General features: G+C 45.2%; 1 protein-coding gene and 1 long non-coding RNA gene across 2 annotated transcripts; one reads left to right on the top strand and one right to left on the bottom strand.

Annotated features, from left to right (window-relative positions):
* Window positions 1–365: 365 nt before the first annotated feature.
* On the top strand, window positions 366–5,622 carry LOC116957947 (uncharacterized). The gene is made up of 3 exons (XR_012931557.1): window positions 366–1,685; window positions 3,432–3,773; window positions 4,237–5,622. It is a non-coding gene; the product is annotated as an uncharacterized LOC116957947 (long non-coding RNA).
* A 6,570-nt stretch (window positions 5,623–12,192) lies between these two features.
* On the bottom strand, window positions 12,193–17,413 carry LOC116957942 (aerolysin-like protein). The gene is made up of 2 exons (XM_032980401.2): window positions 17,362–17,413; window positions 12,193–14,559 (listed from the first exon to the last, which is right to left on the bottom strand). Exon 2 carries the CDS (start codon window positions 14,543–14,545, stop codon window positions 13,604–13,606), a length of 942 nt encoding a protein of 313 aa, XP_032836292.2. The 5' UTR covers window positions 14,546–14,559; window positions 17,362–17,413; the 3' UTR covers window positions 12,193–13,603.
* Window positions 17,414–18,134: the final 721 nt, after the last annotated feature.

Raw genomic sequence — 18,134 nt, 5'->3', positions numbered from 1 at the left:
AGACCACGCAACACAGTTGTTTTTCCCCCCACTAGCGAATTTTATTTACCTGTGATGGTACGGTCAGTGGACGCTAACCTATCCCTCGGAGGTCTACGAGTCGATTTCCCCTACCGCTCGCCCCGCTCTCTATCCTGGATGTAAAACGGCTGAACTTACGCCTCTCTCCCCGATGTACTGACCGCTGTGAGGGAATGAGGCGACGAGCCTGCCGATGCTGGAGTACGTCTCACGGACGTCTCGGATGGCTGACTCTCCTGCTCCCAGGACCACGATGATCTTGAACCAGATGAATCCCCTTGCTACCCCGATTCCCCCCCTTTTTATCCTACCTACAACAAAGGAATATTTGCTCTTTCTGACCCTTGGCCTCCCGTCCAATCAGGGGCTCGGATTCTCCCGCCCTTTCGATGTCCGGATCCCAGCTCAGATGACGTCGCCGCAGTGATCTCACCGACGTCCGCTCTCTGTTCTCCCGCTACCAGTCCACTGACCCGTGCATGTGTGAGGCTCCACTCGCGGTGGTTCGATGGCCCTTGCCGCGACCATGCAACTTTAATATCAGGTCGCTGATATTATATATACACTCCTGTGTGTCTCTGTGTAGTACTGTACACTATATATACACTTCTGTGTGTCTCTGTGTAGTACTGTACACTATATATATACACTTCTGTGTGTGTAGTACTGTACACTATATACACTTCTGTGTGTCTCTGTGTAGTACTGCACACTATATATACACTTCTGTTTGTGTAGTACTGAACACTATATACACTTCTGTGTGTCTCTGTGTAGTACTGTACACTATATATACACTTCTGTGTGTCTCTGTGTAGTACTGTACACTATATATACACTTATGTGTGTCTCTGTGTAGTGTGGGGGCTACCGTCCCCCGCCATCACTGAATTGTCGGGGCCGCTGCTCACCGACTCCCCCGTTCCACTCACACCGCTACCCCCCGGCTGCTCCGTCAGGTCCAGACTAACGACCCCTAACGTCTCGCACCCCTGGAACGTTTATGCAATTTACGAAATGCCCTGGAACAATAGTGTGCGGCAGTGTCTGTTTGCCTAATAGATGCACATCAATTGGCTAATGGGCTTGAATTGATTTGTGGGCAAGATTCCATCATCAAAAGAAATAAATCTCAACACAATAGTATTCCTGTGAGTGTGTAGAGTCGTAACATAGATGTTCATAAATGTTAGTTTCCTCAATAGATTCATTGGTACAGTAAGGCAATTAATGAAACGAATGACCAATATACTTCTAAACGACCGTATTCATGCAGCTCAATGGACCCAAGAATGTTTTTCACGATCAGCTATTAGTTAACGCACCACATTGGGATGGCCATTTTCGAAACACAAGGAGAACTTTGGAGTAATCTTATTAGTCCCGATATGTGCGTTATGTGTGTGTGGGTGTATTTTCTTCTTAAGCAGACGTCAAGGCGCCTTGGCGTCTGGTTGTTCCGAAAATGCCTTGGTTCCCTGCTGGGCAATGAGTCGTGTGTGTGGGCGTGTCATACACATGGCGCTCTCTATCTCTTGGCGGCAACTGCAGGCCTCTCTGCTGCTGGATGACCGCTGAGTCGGCATGACGCTCGTCCCTGACGGTGCCCGATTGTGCTCGAAGCTCGTCTGCTGTTCGCCAGCTCCGACACACTTCCTCTCAAAGTGAGTATATTTTAAATCGGTAAAATATTGTGTGCATTCATTATCGTTTTATTATTACAACAAAGTAAAACACAAATGTCTTAAAAGTGATGACAAAGACGAGGAGTGGAGATGTCTAGTTTTGCAGGGTTTGAGGTTCAATTTCAGTGGCCACCCCAGTTAATACTGCGGATGTAAAAGTCATCTGAGCAATATAGATTGTGGAGAAGCGACTTTTCCACCAATTGAAAAGCTCAACGAAGTGGCTTATTTCGTGGAAATGTAGATAAGCCAAATACTCTAAACTTGTGATGTTGATGTGGAGGGAAAAAAAACGGAAGACCTGGAGAAAAATCCATGCGACCACTGAGACAGACGTGGAAACTCCAAATATACAGGTGTCATGGTCGGGATCGAACCCAAATCCTTCTGCATACAAGGCGAGGGAGCAACATTTCACAACTGCGGCGCCAATTAAGATTGGACCTTGTGTATGTATACTCTTTGTTTTTTTCGGTAAAGTCACGTAGGTAGAAAAAGAAAACAAAATAAAAAAAATTCTCACGACGTTCGGATCGCAACACAAGCAATCGTCCTCAGGCGGAAAAAATAATCCAGAGTGGAACTGCTGATAGCGCGAGAGAGCTGTTACAACAAGTGGTTATATATGTGGCGATGGGCAAGCAAGCTGGGTCTGAGATGGAAAGCAATTCCATCCACGGACGCAAGCAAGTCAGTTGTGTTAATGGGGGAGATTTATTCTGCCTGAGGACGACCGTTTGTGTTGCGATCGAAACGTCGTGATATATTCTTCTTTGGTTCTTTCGGTAAAGTCACGTAGAATGAGAATAAAATAATACATTGATAAAATAAAATAACACAATAATATTCTCACGACGTTTCGGCCACAACACAAGCGGCCTTCATCAGGTGAAGGGAGCGAGACTGTCTGGTAGGACATAGCACTTCATTGGCATGAAGTGCTATGCAATTGGGATTTCATTCCAGTGTATTATTTTCCTACTGCCAAAATTATTTCAGTACGATTTATTTACTTAATATGAAACAACTTTCCATGAATAATGAAAAAATAAAATAAAATACATATAGTAATAAAAATACATTTACAATTGTAAATGTTGTACATTTAGGCTCCTACATAGCCCGCAACATTTACAATTAATGACACATTGTAAATTGTTAATGTTGGATGATAAAGGTTGACAATGATGGTGAATGGTGAAACGTTTAAACTAAACTATTGCATTTGCTATGGAACACCTTCCAAGCTATTCGCTACTTTTCAGAAGCAAACTGTTGACTAATGATAGCTGAACGTAGAAGCTTATCACGTTGAAATTCATAGCAGCCAAATAATCTAAACGCAAATTTGTAAATGTGTAAGGGTAACGTGAACAGCAAGAGAATGTAGTTTCAATGGGAATGGAGCAGGCTTAATCGATAGTGGTGGTGAGTTTGACGACACATTTATATTCAAGAGATCTAACCCAAAAACCTCTATTATGGAAAACATTGGTCACGAAAGCCGACATGTTAAACGGAATAAAAACAAACATTTGAATCGAGTGTAAAATAAGTGTGCCCATTGATTTAATGATTATCAAATTAAATTTGCAATGCAGAGGTTTCGTTGATCAAATCTAGCGTACATTAGTGTAAATGTTTTTTTTCACCTAAACGAAATAATTATTGTGCAGTCGTGCTTGGGATGTCACAGGGGATTTTCTAACCACGTGTTCATGACAGGAAACCTGTAACAATGCGTCACGGCCGGAACTGATGACGTCACCACTGGGAATGCTATAAGAACGCACGCTCGCACTTGGCACTCACACACGGACTTTGACAACACAAGCGGCAAGATGCTGATGCTACTGCTGCTGCTGTTGCAGTTCTGCATCAAATTTGTCCGGTTCCTCTTCTCCCTCTTCGTGGGCAACATATGCAAAGCTTCACATCTCATCCCCAAGCCACCATGCCCGAACCCTGGCACGGATTCACTGGCATGGACTTTGGTATTGCTCATGATTGGGTTGATGGTCATGACGGTTTTCATTCAGGTCATGAAGCGGCGTCATTGGAAACATGGTAAGTAGAAACATGCGGTGTGGGTGTATGGGTCTTGATGTGAGGTTGTGAATCTCGATATATATCTGTCTGAAAGTGCGTGTGTATGTATTTGTGTGGGAGTGCGTGAAGTTTCGTGCTTTTATTTTTTCATCACGTTTCCTTCGTTGATTAAAAATAAATTTGTAATAAGCGGAGTTGAAAAAAATTGAGCATAGCTGTAAACACATCTCATCATGTGCTGGCAACGTTACCCATTACATGCTTTAATTGTAAAGTTATCTTCTATATTACCCGCTGATAACTCAAGACACTTCAAATTTCAAATTTTATCGAGGGTAACTTTTCCACTGGTCTGTAAACAGACGTGGAGATATGTCAAATACAATACAGTTGCAAATAAAGTTATCACTACATTGCAGAGAAAGTACATTTTCTATTTCAGTCCCTTTCCTAATGATGATCCCTGTTTCACACTTTTCAGCCTTGTTAACGTTTGAAGTGCAAAACGCGATGCTTCGACAGCAGAACGAGAATCTGGGGCGGAGAAGATCGAAGCTGCACGAGGAAAACACGACGCTACGTGCAGGGATGGAGGTGACTCGTCAGGAGTTCGTGGCGATGCAAGCGGAGACGATGCTACAAGAGCGAGCGATGTGGCAACATGAGATGCTGCGTCAAGGAAATGAGAGGCTGCATTTGGAGAACGTGACGCTGCTTCGAAAGAAGGAGACCCTCCTTCAGGAGATTGAGACGCTTCGTCTTGCCACTGCCGCCGCCACCGCCGTTACCAACGCCACCCCCGCCAACACCGACACCAATGCCAAGGAAATCACCGCCACCGCCACTGCCACCAGCACCGCTATCAATGCCACCAACAGTACCCCCATGGCCAAGAAGAAAAAATCCAAATTTTCTTGGTTCAAAAAACATTTTCATTAATTTATGATGGGGGCAATTTTGGGAATAATTTAGTTTTTAAATTACCCATTTAAAAAGTCACACACACTTACACACAAAAACATCGACAACCTTCAGCATAAAATACCCATACAGGTGCTTTGTTTTCGTGGGGCCGTGTGATGGTTGAGGCCCCACCACTGAGTGAAACTCTTCAGGTTCATCCGACTGGGCATTTGCTCTCATTACGAGACACAGAGAGATACGGATATAGACATGGAGACAGTCAAGGAGACACACACGGACACGGAGATGAAGACAAAGGTCTCCCTATAGCCTTGTTGTATATATTGTTTTGAAAAATAATAATAATAAATACATTCTAAAATTGTAATTTTATCAAAATAAAATAGTTATTGAAGTATGCAAATATATTCAAATTATATAAATTAGGCTCAGAATTCAGAGCTCGCCACAGGATACAGTTCTTATAATTAAGATAATTACGCATGAACTTAGGAAGGAACCACTCAGACTCTTCTGTGTTAAGAAACTTTAATATCTAAAAACACTCTAATTTCCGAACACACTTAATGATCGAAATTGCCACCACAGTACTCCTGTATATGTCCTACTCATCGATCAATACAATTAACCCTCAATGGTTGCGTTGTTTAAACTGAGCAATAGAACAATAGGCTAACTCCTCACAGTAGCACGTCAATACACGACGATAGAAAAAGTCCTTAAAAATGACGGAACCGTGCTCAAGAAACATGTGGCCAATGGCAAAAGTGAACATCAATGAATTAATTTGAAAGATTAAGCAATTAACAGAATGTCTCTAAACAATAGTGTATGTTCGGCTGTGTAGGTTTGCCTAACAGATGCTTATCAATTGGCTAATGGCACATCAATTAATTCGCCGGCAATATTCTGTGATCAAAATAAATATCTCAAAACAATGGTATTCATGTGAGTGTGTAGATTCATAACATAGATTATTATAAATGTTTAGTGTGTCATCAACGAAGTCATTGGTAAGGTTACGCGATGAAGGAAACGAATGACTAAAATAATTTGAAATGACCCTATTCATGCAACTCAAGCGACAGAACAATGTTTGCACGATCAGCTAATAGTTAACACACCACCTTGAGATGGAAACCCTTTTAGAAACTTGGAACAATCTTATTCGTACCGATATGCGTGAAGTGTGTGTGTGGGAGGGCAGTCACCACGAGGTCCAATAATTATAGCGGACAGTATGGTTTGAGTTGTCCACCTACTATTACTGCTAACTGTGGTTCTTACGAATCAGTGGCTTCCGCGGTTCAGCATTCCTTGTACGGAAAATACCTCAAGTCCTCAGCAGGGGCGCCTGGTCGGGGTGTGTATGTGCATCGAACACACGGCGCTTTTGGCTGCACGCTTGCTCACACTGGCGCCCGTGCCTGTGCTGGCAGGGATGATGGATCCGACTCCGTCTGCATCGATGTGCGCGATAGTCCCATCACAAGATAGCGCTCAGAGATCGTCCACTGGGCTGGAGCGCGTCACTCCCCCCCCCCCCCCCTTGGCACCAGACACTGTTGATCCTTGAGCTTGACCTTTGCTCTCGGGTCAACCAGAGTGCCATGGCCTTTAGTAACCTCATTCCTATGGCCGGCACTCCAACACCCTGTACTGTAGGGCTGACACTACACGCCAAGCGTGGTGCTATCTAGCGCTATCAATAAGCACTCAACGGGCACCTCTAGGGCCAGTACAACACCCACACCAATGTGGTGTCCGCGATGTCACTACATTAACCCCCCCCCCCTACGTAGCACTCAGGCATCCCCCCTCAACAAATGAACCAAACACCTTAGTGTACCTCAACAAATAAATACCACAACCCTTTCTATACAATATGTACAACTACATACAGAATAAACAGTAACTAACGGGCAAAGGGGATGTAAAGGGGACAGAACGACAATAGGCAAAAACAGAGGAAGAGAGAGAAGGGAACACAGAGAAAAAAAACGCAGAAACACGCATAACCTCGGGACCCCTTCCAGCACCAGCATCTACCACCCTCACCATGTAACAACACCCGCAATCACAATAAAGGCCAGGCCTGCCGAGTGTGACAACCGACTGATGGTGTGGGAGCGTGTTTGTATGGGGATCACGAAAAGCGAGAGTCTTTGATCGAGTCCTTGTGGCCAGGCCCCGAGGGGAGGTGGGCTTACTCTGCCTGGGGGTCCCTGGGGGAATTTGAAAATATCCCATCGAAGTCATAGTCCTGTGCAAGCGCTCTACCATTCCATCCGTTTGTGGAAGATGTGGTGATGTACGTACTTTCTTTGTTCCCAATAATTCACACACCTCCCGCAGCAATTTCGAAGAAAAAGTCTTACCCTGATCAGTCAGAAGATGCTCAGGGGCCCCCTTGTTCATCACATAGACATCGAGGATGCCTCGGTGATGGCTGCCACTGACTGGTTGGGAATCGGCCAGGCTATTGGCCAGCGTGAAAAATATTCGACGCCCACTAGTAAATACTTATTGCAACGAGGGAAATGGACCAAGGATATCAAGAGCGACCAGCTCATTTATGCGGGAGACCTGAATGGATTTCAACCGTGGACAACAGGGTTTAGACGCGGGTTTCCGCTGCGTGCACTGCACACACCCCTTCAATAAATTAGCGACATCTTCCGCCATGCCATGCTAGAAGAAGTCGAGCTTAAGTGTGGCGAGTATCTAATGCACACCAAGGTGCAACAGTGGCTCGTGCACCGCCCAGATGACTTCACCCCGTAAGGCAGTAGGCACGACAATGTTGTAACGGCAATGCATGAGCAATCCGCCTCTGAGGATGACAGAGGCTACACCCCGTCGATCCCCACCCCAATCCGCCTCCTTCACATGGCGCCGTAACTTGAACAGGGCTGCGCCCTCATGCTCGAGGCGCCCCCATTCAGCATGGTCCAAGACAATGACAGCGTCACGCGCCACATGACTCTCGGCTTCCTCAGAGGTTTCAACCTCGACTGATGCCACAAGGGGAGGGGGCGAGTCCTTGGTAGGCGTCTTACAGTGCCACGAGCCCGAGTAAAACGTGCACCCATCGTTCGTGTGTCGGGTACCTTTGCGATCAAAAACAGTAAAGGAATAGACCTGGAGGACTGCCAACCAACTTGAAAGTTGGCCAGACGGCTGCTCAATAGGCAGTGCACACTATAGCACTGCATGGTCAGACTGCAACTCAAAGCGTCTGACATAAAGATAGGGACAACCGCCAGCCGTACGTGTTCTTTTTCCATAGGGCTCAGTCGATAGGCGTGCAGCCCGATGGGAGCAGCATCGCCCGTATCAATGTGGTGACTCAAAAGCGTAGTATGGACGATGTCAAATTTGCCCTTGCTAAATACATCGGAGAATTCACACAAAATCTCCGTCAACTACCCCATCTGGGACTCGGGCAATTCCGAATTTTCAGAACAAAGTGTACCCATACACTTTTCATCAAAAAACTGTTGCGACTTCATATTCGACACGACCCCCACACCACCAACAATGTTTCCCTCGTGATGCATGGGTGATGCGTAGTCTAGCACGGTGCCCTCCTGAATGACAGATGTATCCAACCCTGCATTCAGGACTTGAATGAACGGTTCCTGGTCATCCCACGAATGGCTTTGCAGGTGGGCCACCCGCCGATCGGCTCCGTGGCGGCGGCATCACATATATACACTTCTGTGTGTCTGTGTAGTACTGTACACTATATACACTTGTGTGTGTAGTACTGTACACTATATATACACTTCTGTGTGTCGCTGTGTAGTACTGTACACTATATATACACTTATGTGTGTAGTACTGTACACTATATATACACTTATGTGTGTCTGTGTAGTACTGTACACTATATACACTTCTGTGTGTCTCTGTGTAGTACTGTACACTATATATACACTTATGTGTGTCTCTGTGTAGTGTGGGGGCTACCGTCCCCCGCCATCACTGAATTGTCGGGGCCGCTGCTCACCGACTCCCCCGTTCCACTCACACCGCTACCCCCCGGCTGCTCCGTCAGGTCCAGACTAACGACCCCTAACGTCTCGCCCCCATGTACCTCTGGGATGTAGACCGCGTTTGCATAGTTTAATTAGCGGCTCGTACGCTCCGCGCTTGCGATGCGTTACACTGTGCAAAGGCGGAGTGGGGCTGTAAGCGCGCTCACCAGTAAATCTCCGTCCCGCACGTAAACAAACAGGCGCGGCGCGTGTTTCCCTCCCACCCGCGCTCCACGTGTGCCGACAATAACAAACACGCCCCTACCCTCTGCCCGTAAACAGACCAATCGCACACGAAGGGGTTGGAGCCGGGGGACGGGCGGGCGGGGTTTCTGCCGTGCGCGCGCCGCTGATTGGGGACGCTCGCTTGGCTCTGAGTTAAAGGTCCCGCTCAAACAGTCGCGCGAATACGCGCACGCTCGGCGCTCTAACTCGCTATCTCGCGACCAGACCCGTGTGCGGGTGCGTGACCGCGGCACCGCCACCCAGGTACGCGATCGCTAAGCACTATGGTGGGCAATCGTGCGGGCACGTAAACACCACCCGCTTCGTCTCGAGGTGCACAGCCGCGCATACACGTAGACACCCAGCGCACACTGCCCTCCACTTCACGCTCCCAAAAGACCACGCAACACAGTTGTTTTTCCCCCCACTTGCGAATTTTATTTACCTGTGATGGTACGGTCAGTGGACGCTAACCTATCCCTCGGAGGTCTACGAGTCGATTTCCCCTACCGCTCGCCCCGCTCTCTCACTCGCACCAGCACCACGGTGCATCACGTGGCACCGCCTAGCTACTACCACTACCACACCTCTGTCATCGCAACCAGCACCACGGTGCGTCACGTGGCACCGTCTCGCTGCTACCACTACAACACCGCTGTTATCGCACCAGCACCACGGCGTGTCTACCACTACCACACCGCTGGTCATCGCACAACGACACGTTAATTTTTAAATGTATGCACACGTATGCAGTAAAACCTTGGATTGCGAGCATAATCTGTTCCGGAAACGTGTTTGTAATCCAAAGCACTCGTATATCAAGGCACTCGTATATCAGTTGTGATCATGTGACGCTCGTTAGACAAAGCGTATACGTACTACTCGTATTGCAAGACCTCGTTCGTTTATCAAATTAATATTTATTTAAATATTTTGCTCGTCTTGCAAAACACTCGCAGACCAAGACCAAGTTTCTCGCAATTCAAGGTTTTACTGTATTTATATTTTTATACGTAAAATGTTCAATTATTTTTTTACGTGTTCATATAACTACTTGTGGTAAGTACCCGGCGTTGCCCGGGCGACAAAGGCAGACAAACACATGGACTTACACACGGACATCGACCCACACACATAGAAAACATCGACTTAGATGCACACACACACGGTTAAACCCAGGATGGATCGTGAGCAGGCCAGCCTAAATGTTTCGAACCGGCGAAGATGTTCCATTAAGGGGGTGCACGTGTCGCAAGCGTAGAGAAGGGATGGAATTACCATGGCCGAGAAGACCTGGAGCTTCATGCGGAGCGAGAGACCAGGTACCTTCCACACAGCATAACGCATCCGATGAAAATATAATGGCGCTCGACTGATTTGGAGTGGGACCTCTGCTGTTTAACCGGAGCTGGTCATGAGTACACTGGGCAGGTATGGGAATCTCTGCAATCTCTGCACAACTGCCGCATCACCAATTGTGAGTTGTGGCGGTGGATTGTCCGATGGTACAAAATACCCAGGCAGGTGCTTAGTTTTGGTAGGGCTGATGGTAAGGCCCAACCTCTTAGTGGCACGCTCCAGGTTCAGCAGCAGCGACTCCAACTCCTCCTCTGAGTGAGTAGCAATCACCAGAGCATCGGCATACATAACATGGTTGAGAAATAGGGAGCCATCCCTTGACCGCACCCGGGCATCGATCAGCCTCCCATTGTATCTGTATCACATGGTAATTCCTCCGGTACAGCCATTGAAGGCTTCACCAACTACGTGGTCAAAAGATATGTTAAATAATGTGGGAGCCAGAGGACATCCCTGTCACACCCCAAGGTGTAGAGGGAATGGCTGTGACTGACGGCCTGTAGTTTGACGCGGGGCCGCTCAATATCATAACGGTCCTTAAGTATCGTGAGCAAAGGGGGAGGGACTCCGAAAGCATGAAGAACACCAAAGGCCTGGCCTACTGATAGTATCATAGGCCTTGACCAGGTCAATAAAACAGACACATAGACTCACACGCACACATGGAGCTACAGACATGCAAAGAAATGGACTCACACTAACTCACATGGAGCCACACACACAAAGCGACTATCACACACGCCCATGGACTGACACACACAGACATATTGACTCACACACACAAACACATAGACGTACACACACACACATATGGAGTCACACATGCATAGACATCCACTTTAGATACGCACACATGGAGTTACACACATATATATCGACGTACACACATACAGCAACTCACACACACACATCGACTTACACACGGACATACGTGGACTAAAAAACACACATTTACGTATAGTACACTGATGTACTTACACGCATATCAACTAAGACACACACACGCATTGACTTACACACACATATCGAGTGACACACACACATGTATGGATTTACACACACATGTGGACTACAACACACATATGGACTGACAACACACATACACAGCGACGTACACACACACACATCGACTGACAAACATAGACACACAAACGCACGTTAACTTACACACTCAGATGGTGCCATGCACACACATCGACTAGCACACAAACATGGACTAACACACACATAGAGTGACTGATACGCACACAAATGGACTGACACGCACACTTGGACTGACACACACAAACACTTCGACGTACACACACACATCGGATGTTGTCCGTTCGAAAAAGACAGACACACACATGGACTTAAACACACGTATGGACCTAAACGTACACATATGGACTCAAACACACACACAACTCGACTCAAACACAAACACATTGACTTACATACACACATATGAACTTACACACACATATGGACTAACACACACATGGACTAACATACACATTTGGATTTTTGATTGATGAGCTGGCACTGCTAAGGTTCTGGATTCGAAATTAGGTCAGCACTCAGACCTCTGAGCGATGTGGCCATATCTCTCTTGCGAGAATCGAGAATATAGGTTTATCATGCGCGATTGAAGTTATATCTAAAAACCAAGATCTCACTTCTGCTACGCGTTATCTGCACACATACTAGCTTACGTTTTGATAACTGTGATGGAAGGGGTTATCTTCGTGCAGTCATTCGTGACCGGGTTGAGACCATCAACTCACCACACTTGACTGTGCAGTTTCATTACAGGCGAATGCCTGGATTTGAACAAAGGTTTTCAGTGATGCTGGTTCAAAGGGGTTGTGGATGTGATAATGATGATACTGAATGCAAACACAATCCAATGATTTTTTTAAAGATATTTTATTTTGCATCACAAGCCCAAAGCATTGCAGAACATGCAACTGAGTAGTTGCATGCAATTCCCTATAATTAAAGAGCATGCAATTGTAATCTAAATACATTAATCCAGATGGTGGTGCTGATGGAAATGATAGCACTGCAAGAGAAGTTCTTTAATTTTCTGGTGTCACCTTTGGAGAAATTGTTGGTAATTCGAGGCCAGTTATCATTATTTGTATATTCATAGTAGTGTGAAATGGAAAACAAATATGAGCGTTTTTGAAAATAGGTGTCCCAACACAAATGAAGATTGGTTGATTGTTTGAGGAATCTTTATCTTTCCGTCATCGTTTTGTTTGGTATCATTCACACGTGGATGTCTTCTCTCTATAATTTTAGTAGAAATGTTGGTCAAGTCCATCGATTATTCTGTTCGTGGCAGCATGCAGAAACTGTATTGTCAAGATATATGGTTGTATGATTTTGCCGTGGAGAATGTCCTTAGCTGTGTGCTTCGTGTGAGTTTTCACTCTTCAGCTTCTGATTTCTGAAGCCCATAAAGCTTCACCTCTTTTACCTCCTTCCAGTCATTTATGTCGGTCATCCAACTTGTACTTTGATGTTTTGAACCCCTCCAGATTTGCACTCTACCGATCAGCGTTGCCTATGCCAGTGTGTATTGTCTTGTTACATTGCCCAAACCACTGCAGGAAGTTGTTTTTCCATTTGCTTTTGCTAGTTCGGGCTCATTCTCACGTAAGTAAATGGCAAAAGTAACGTTAAAAATGATTTCTTATCTGTGAAATGATAGTTAGATTGTAAAATCAAATATTATGAAGATACCCTCTCCTGTGTTGGTTTGATCTGGAACTGTTTTTGTCGTCGTTTAGTTGCCTTGCCCAAGTTTGCATTTAGTGTTGAAAAATCGGCAGGAATGTACTTATGCTATTTGTACTTATATACTTTATTAATTCGTATTTCTTTATATAAGTTTAAGCTACTGGCTTACCATTGATCTACTTTTTACTCCTATCGTGTTTTGTATTGTTTGTTGTTGTAACTTGCTGACTCGCCCCTACTGGACATCTGTAAAAAAGAGATTAATTTATCGTCGGATTCCTCCGGGATAAAGACAGATTATGATCATTCCATTGTGATTTCTGAGCGAACAGACTCAATTATGTACGGTATGTGCGAGAAAAATTCGTTGAAATAACTGCATCTCCGTGTTAATTATTTTTTCACCGATTCAAAGGTTCCTTAATTGCACCAACTGAAATCTCCCAAATGGCATATGTATTGCATCATATTTTATACCACAGGGTTCAATAAACTATTAAATAAAGATAGGCAGCGTTGAATGCAGCATGCAGTTAGTAAAGCGCAGCACGTGCGTGCTTTTCCGGTGCCGTTTCACTTTTCCTTTGTTACTACAGTCGCCTTGGTGTAGGCGAGGCCCTTGTAGACACCCTCCATTGGGATGTCGTAGGTGGCGCCGTTCAATAAGGAGATGCGCACCGTACCCTTGTACGGGAGGTCGATTTCCGCGCGACCGATATTGATGTCGATCGCAGTGGTCTTGCGTGGAGGAACCGTGACGTTGAATGAGAGGAGCTCGGTTTTCGATTCTGAATTCTCCACGGCGTGCGTACTCTCGGTGCTAACGGTAAAACTAAAGCCAGCTTCAACATCCACGACATCCGGAACGCCGGCTGAGACGGTGAGACTCACGGTTGCCTCCAGACTGTTTGTGATCGACCAGGAGGAGGTTTTGGTCACGGTCTTGGAGGTTTCAATTTTATAGGTTTGGGGGACAGAACCAGTATTCTTGTAACTGAGTGATTTGATCTCTTCCATCTGGACTTTTGGAAGCTCCCTGTGCAGTGTAGGGTATGTCACGTTGATCAATTCTGAACTTTTAACCGAATTGATGAAGAGGAAGCCCATGCTGTCGATGTCTGAACCGCCTTTGCCCATAATTCCAAGGCAGATTCCAGAGCGGATGTCGACTGGGTACTCGGTCTTTAGGCCCCAGTCTGTCATCTTCACGAAGAATTCCCTGCCTTTGGTTGTCCTGAACTTGAAGGCGCCCAGGCGTGAGCCAGCCCCATTCCCCCACAGTGAGAGGGACGAAAACAGCTCCCCGGGCTGGAACACAAACTCTTTGTGAGATCCCGAGGGACTGCCGTACTGTGCAGTCCTTCCGTCCCTCAGCCAGGCCTTCACGCACTTGATCTGCCACCCTCCAACCCATACCCAGATTTTTTCCAGCGTTGCTCCATTTCTCCTCCCATCAAAACTGAAGGCTGTTCCTCCTTGTCCTCCACAGGTGTGTAAGGCCAATGCATAAGGCATTTTCTCCTTTCTTCCTGCACATTACAAGATACAGATTTGTTTAAATTATGAAAGGAATTTAAAACATCGTGATATTCACAGTTTGACTTTCAAAACCACATTTTATTGACACCTCTGTAATAGTTATGCACTTCTAAATTTGCATGTCGACTCAGATGTTATCGACAATTCAATAACAAATATCACTATTGCGAAAAAACGGTGAAAAAGCAGTACATCATCATGTTGGGAAATTCTAAAAAAACACACATTGGATCAGATTATTAACTCGTAATGGCTAACTTACAGCTAAAGACAATGAAAGAAGAGCAGACAGTGACAAGGTTAGATAATTTACAAGAATAACTGTTTGAGGTTAAGAGAGCCTTGTCTGCAAGAGAAATACAGCTTCTCTGAAATAAAAGTTGACACAACACAGTTCAGCAAATCCTTCCCTCGAGGTTTTACTGTTTTGGGCCAAATTTATTGAGGTACTGTTCGCCGATTGTGCCCCTGTGGCTCGACCATTCGCAGTTGATCTAGAGATTCCTGTATGCATGGTAAATTTACTGCTCGCGATTATGCTGCCATGAAAGTACACAATGCGCCATCTTGTCCCCATCTTATTGCCCAAGTTGCCCATCGTGGTATCCCAGGCCACGTGGTGTTCCTAGATTCTAGTGGATAGACAGTGAGGTTCAGCCGCTCACGATTTTAACTTCCTGCAGTGAACAGTACTGTACACGGTTACCTATACAGTACATCTACGAATAGCCCCTCCTGTATTCAAAAAGCTTTCTTTAAGATGTTTGATTCAAGCATAGCCTCATCCATATGGAATCACAAATTAGCGCAAGTAGATTTTCATTCCCTTACGTTACTTAAGAGACATCGGGGCCTGACCCTTTTCAGATTTCCTAAAATAGAACAAAGCAATCGCTTTCAGAAGTTTATTCAATAGATCAACAAAAAAAAGTATAGGACATGGAAAAACTGGGAGAAGGCTCGGTGAGCTGCTGGTTATTTGCTGCCGTTACCTAAGCTCCTATCAAATATAGATCGCGGGTCCTGAAACCATTATTCACGGGTTCTAACACATTGGGGAAATGCAACCACAGGTGAATCTCATTCCACTCCTTAAACACATTGGGGAAATGCAACCACAGGTGAATCTCATTCCACTCCTTCATATGTAGACAATCGCCTCTGTGGGGCAACCAATCACTAACAATAGGACGCACAAGGGCTAACTGGCCTGGCTGGAGAGAGATAGGCTTGGAAAGGGTGGGGGACCTTCCAAATAAGGTTACCAAAATATCAGGGACACCATCCAAAGCTACAAACAAAAACGTTTACCACATCACTCACCCAATCTTGGATGGTCTGGTGGAAAAAGGAAATGAAAAGTTTGTGCAGGAGATTGAGACCGGGTTAGAGCCAAAACTAGAAAGCTGACTGGGAAAGGCTGCTGGGACAGGACATTCCTCACCAGAAATGGACTCAAATATGGTTGGGCTCTGACAGCAGGCCGCAGGTCCCTTCCTCTAAACATAATTTAGTTCAAATTCACACATTCCTCTCCTAATTGCCCTAGATACCGCAATGCACGGTACAGATGTAACTGAATGCCTTCTGGACGTGCCCAGATATTTTAGAATTTTACGAGAATTTAACGGATTATTTTAATCGGAACTTGGCACAGAGCTGAGCCCCTCAGTGGACTAAACTTTGCGGGGCTTGAAACCAAAAGGGCTATCGGTACGCCAATATGCCTTACTGAAAACCGGCTATATTGTAACAAGAAAGACAATACTAGCAAATTGGAAACAAGAACCCCCTCTTGGGGACTCTGGCACAGAACTATCCGTGCCTTGGCGGGAATCAGCTCCTTAACCAGGATCTACCAGGGATATAATAAGAGTAAGAGGCAATGTGGTCCCCATTTTTATTGACCCTGCGTGAATAACCAGAAAAGTAGGGAGCGGGGCAAGGGGATGAACTCCAGACACTGAAACATTGCAATAGTCACTGTTGCTCCTAGGGGAAAATAAGAAGGATAAGCCCAGACATCACGCTTATGTTACTTTGTTTCCTGTCAAGTTTGGATAAATTATTCCCCTTCCTCCCCCTTGTCCTTCTTCTTCCCCTTCCCAGTTAATCTGCTGCTCCTGATCGTTGCCTCTGTGGTAGGTCAGCGAGCCCAAGGGCATCCAGACTGGTCCCCATTTAAGGATTTATTGCACCGGGTTCGACACACGTTCGTAATTGGTATCTCCCTCTGTGATGGCCATGCTCTGGACTCTTACAAAAAAACATGCATTGGATAAATAAAGGGTGGACGATTGACCCAGGACATCAAGAGTCATGTTCTTCTTCTTCTTCATGTGATGCAGTGTGGATATCAAAGAGAGAGAGAGAGAGGAGGGAGACAGGAAGAGAGCAAAGGTAGAGGGGAGGCACGAGTATTGCGCAATCGACGTCACTTTTACACAGACAAACGTCATCAATGCATTTGTATGTAAAGTTTTTTTCTTGAACATTTAAACCAACGTTGTATGATTGTCAATTGAATTCACATCTTTATATTTTTAGGAGTTGCTTGCTGCTGATGCTGTTATACGTTTTTTTTCACTGATTTGTGACAGTACCTTACAGAACGGATTTGTAGTGAAAATAAACACAGAAATCCGATAGCATCTTGTTTTGCCAACATCACACCAAACAGGCAGGTTCTCAAGGGGTGCCAGCTCAGGACTTACCTGGGAGTCACCTGTCCAACACACACACCACCTGAATTTTTAAGAACGAGACCAGTCAGGAGTAACCCACATACTCACCTTAAGGTTCTCTTCCCAGAGCATGATTTTCTATCACCAGAACACTGTCATTTATACTACTGTTGCACAGGCCACGTGATCCAGCTACAGTCTAAATTATAGATCGCTTCGCATCACTCACGTCAGAATAGTTTATGTAAATATAGTTTGGCATATTTCCAGAAATTATGAATATTTCATCTATCATACATTGATATGTTTTTCAAACTTGAACCTCTCTTTCTTTTTCATGATGACGAGGTGGAGTGAATCAATGAGTGGTGTATTATCAAACAAGGTCCTTCTAACATTATGGAACCTTGTTTCCGTGCCAAACATCGTAATCCTTCCATTAAAAAATATTCTGAAGCAGAAAGTTAGTAGTGCCAGATACATCAGCCACATTTGCTACCGTGTAGCAATATTTTAATGTCGATGTAAAATTCAATTGAGGGACATGATTATTTTGGTGTGTTCTGGGACTGTTGTTGTACATATCCGGGAAAGATCTAGATTGTTGTTGTTGTCTTGGTGAGGGACTGTTGTTGCTGTTGTCTTGGAGTTGTCTGGGACTGTTGTTGTTGTTGTTGTTTTGGTGTATAACTCTTGTACTTGTCATGGTGTTGTCTTGGACGCTTGATGTTGTTTTTGTCCTTTTGCTGTTTTGCCCCAGGCGTGCATTTGGTGTCAAAAAATTGGCAGGAATGTATGTTCTTGTGTAATTTGTACATCTATACAGGAGTATCTCACTTAACGAGCATTCTGTCTCTGCTAATTCGAGCGATTTCAATACA

Source organism: Petromyzon marinus (assembly GCF_048934315.1).
Source record: "Petromyzon marinus isolate PM22_M1 ecotype Great Lakes invasive population chromosome 68 unlocalized genomic scaffold, UKy_Petmar_22M1.pri1.0 chr68_unloc.1, whole genome shotgun sequence".
Taxonomy (NCBI): domain Eukaryota; kingdom Metazoa; phylum Chordata; class Hyperoartia; order Petromyzontiformes; family Petromyzontidae; genus Petromyzon; species Petromyzon marinus.
Note: the sequence above shows the minus strand (reverse complement) of the source record. Positions and strands in the feature narration are given on the sequence as shown.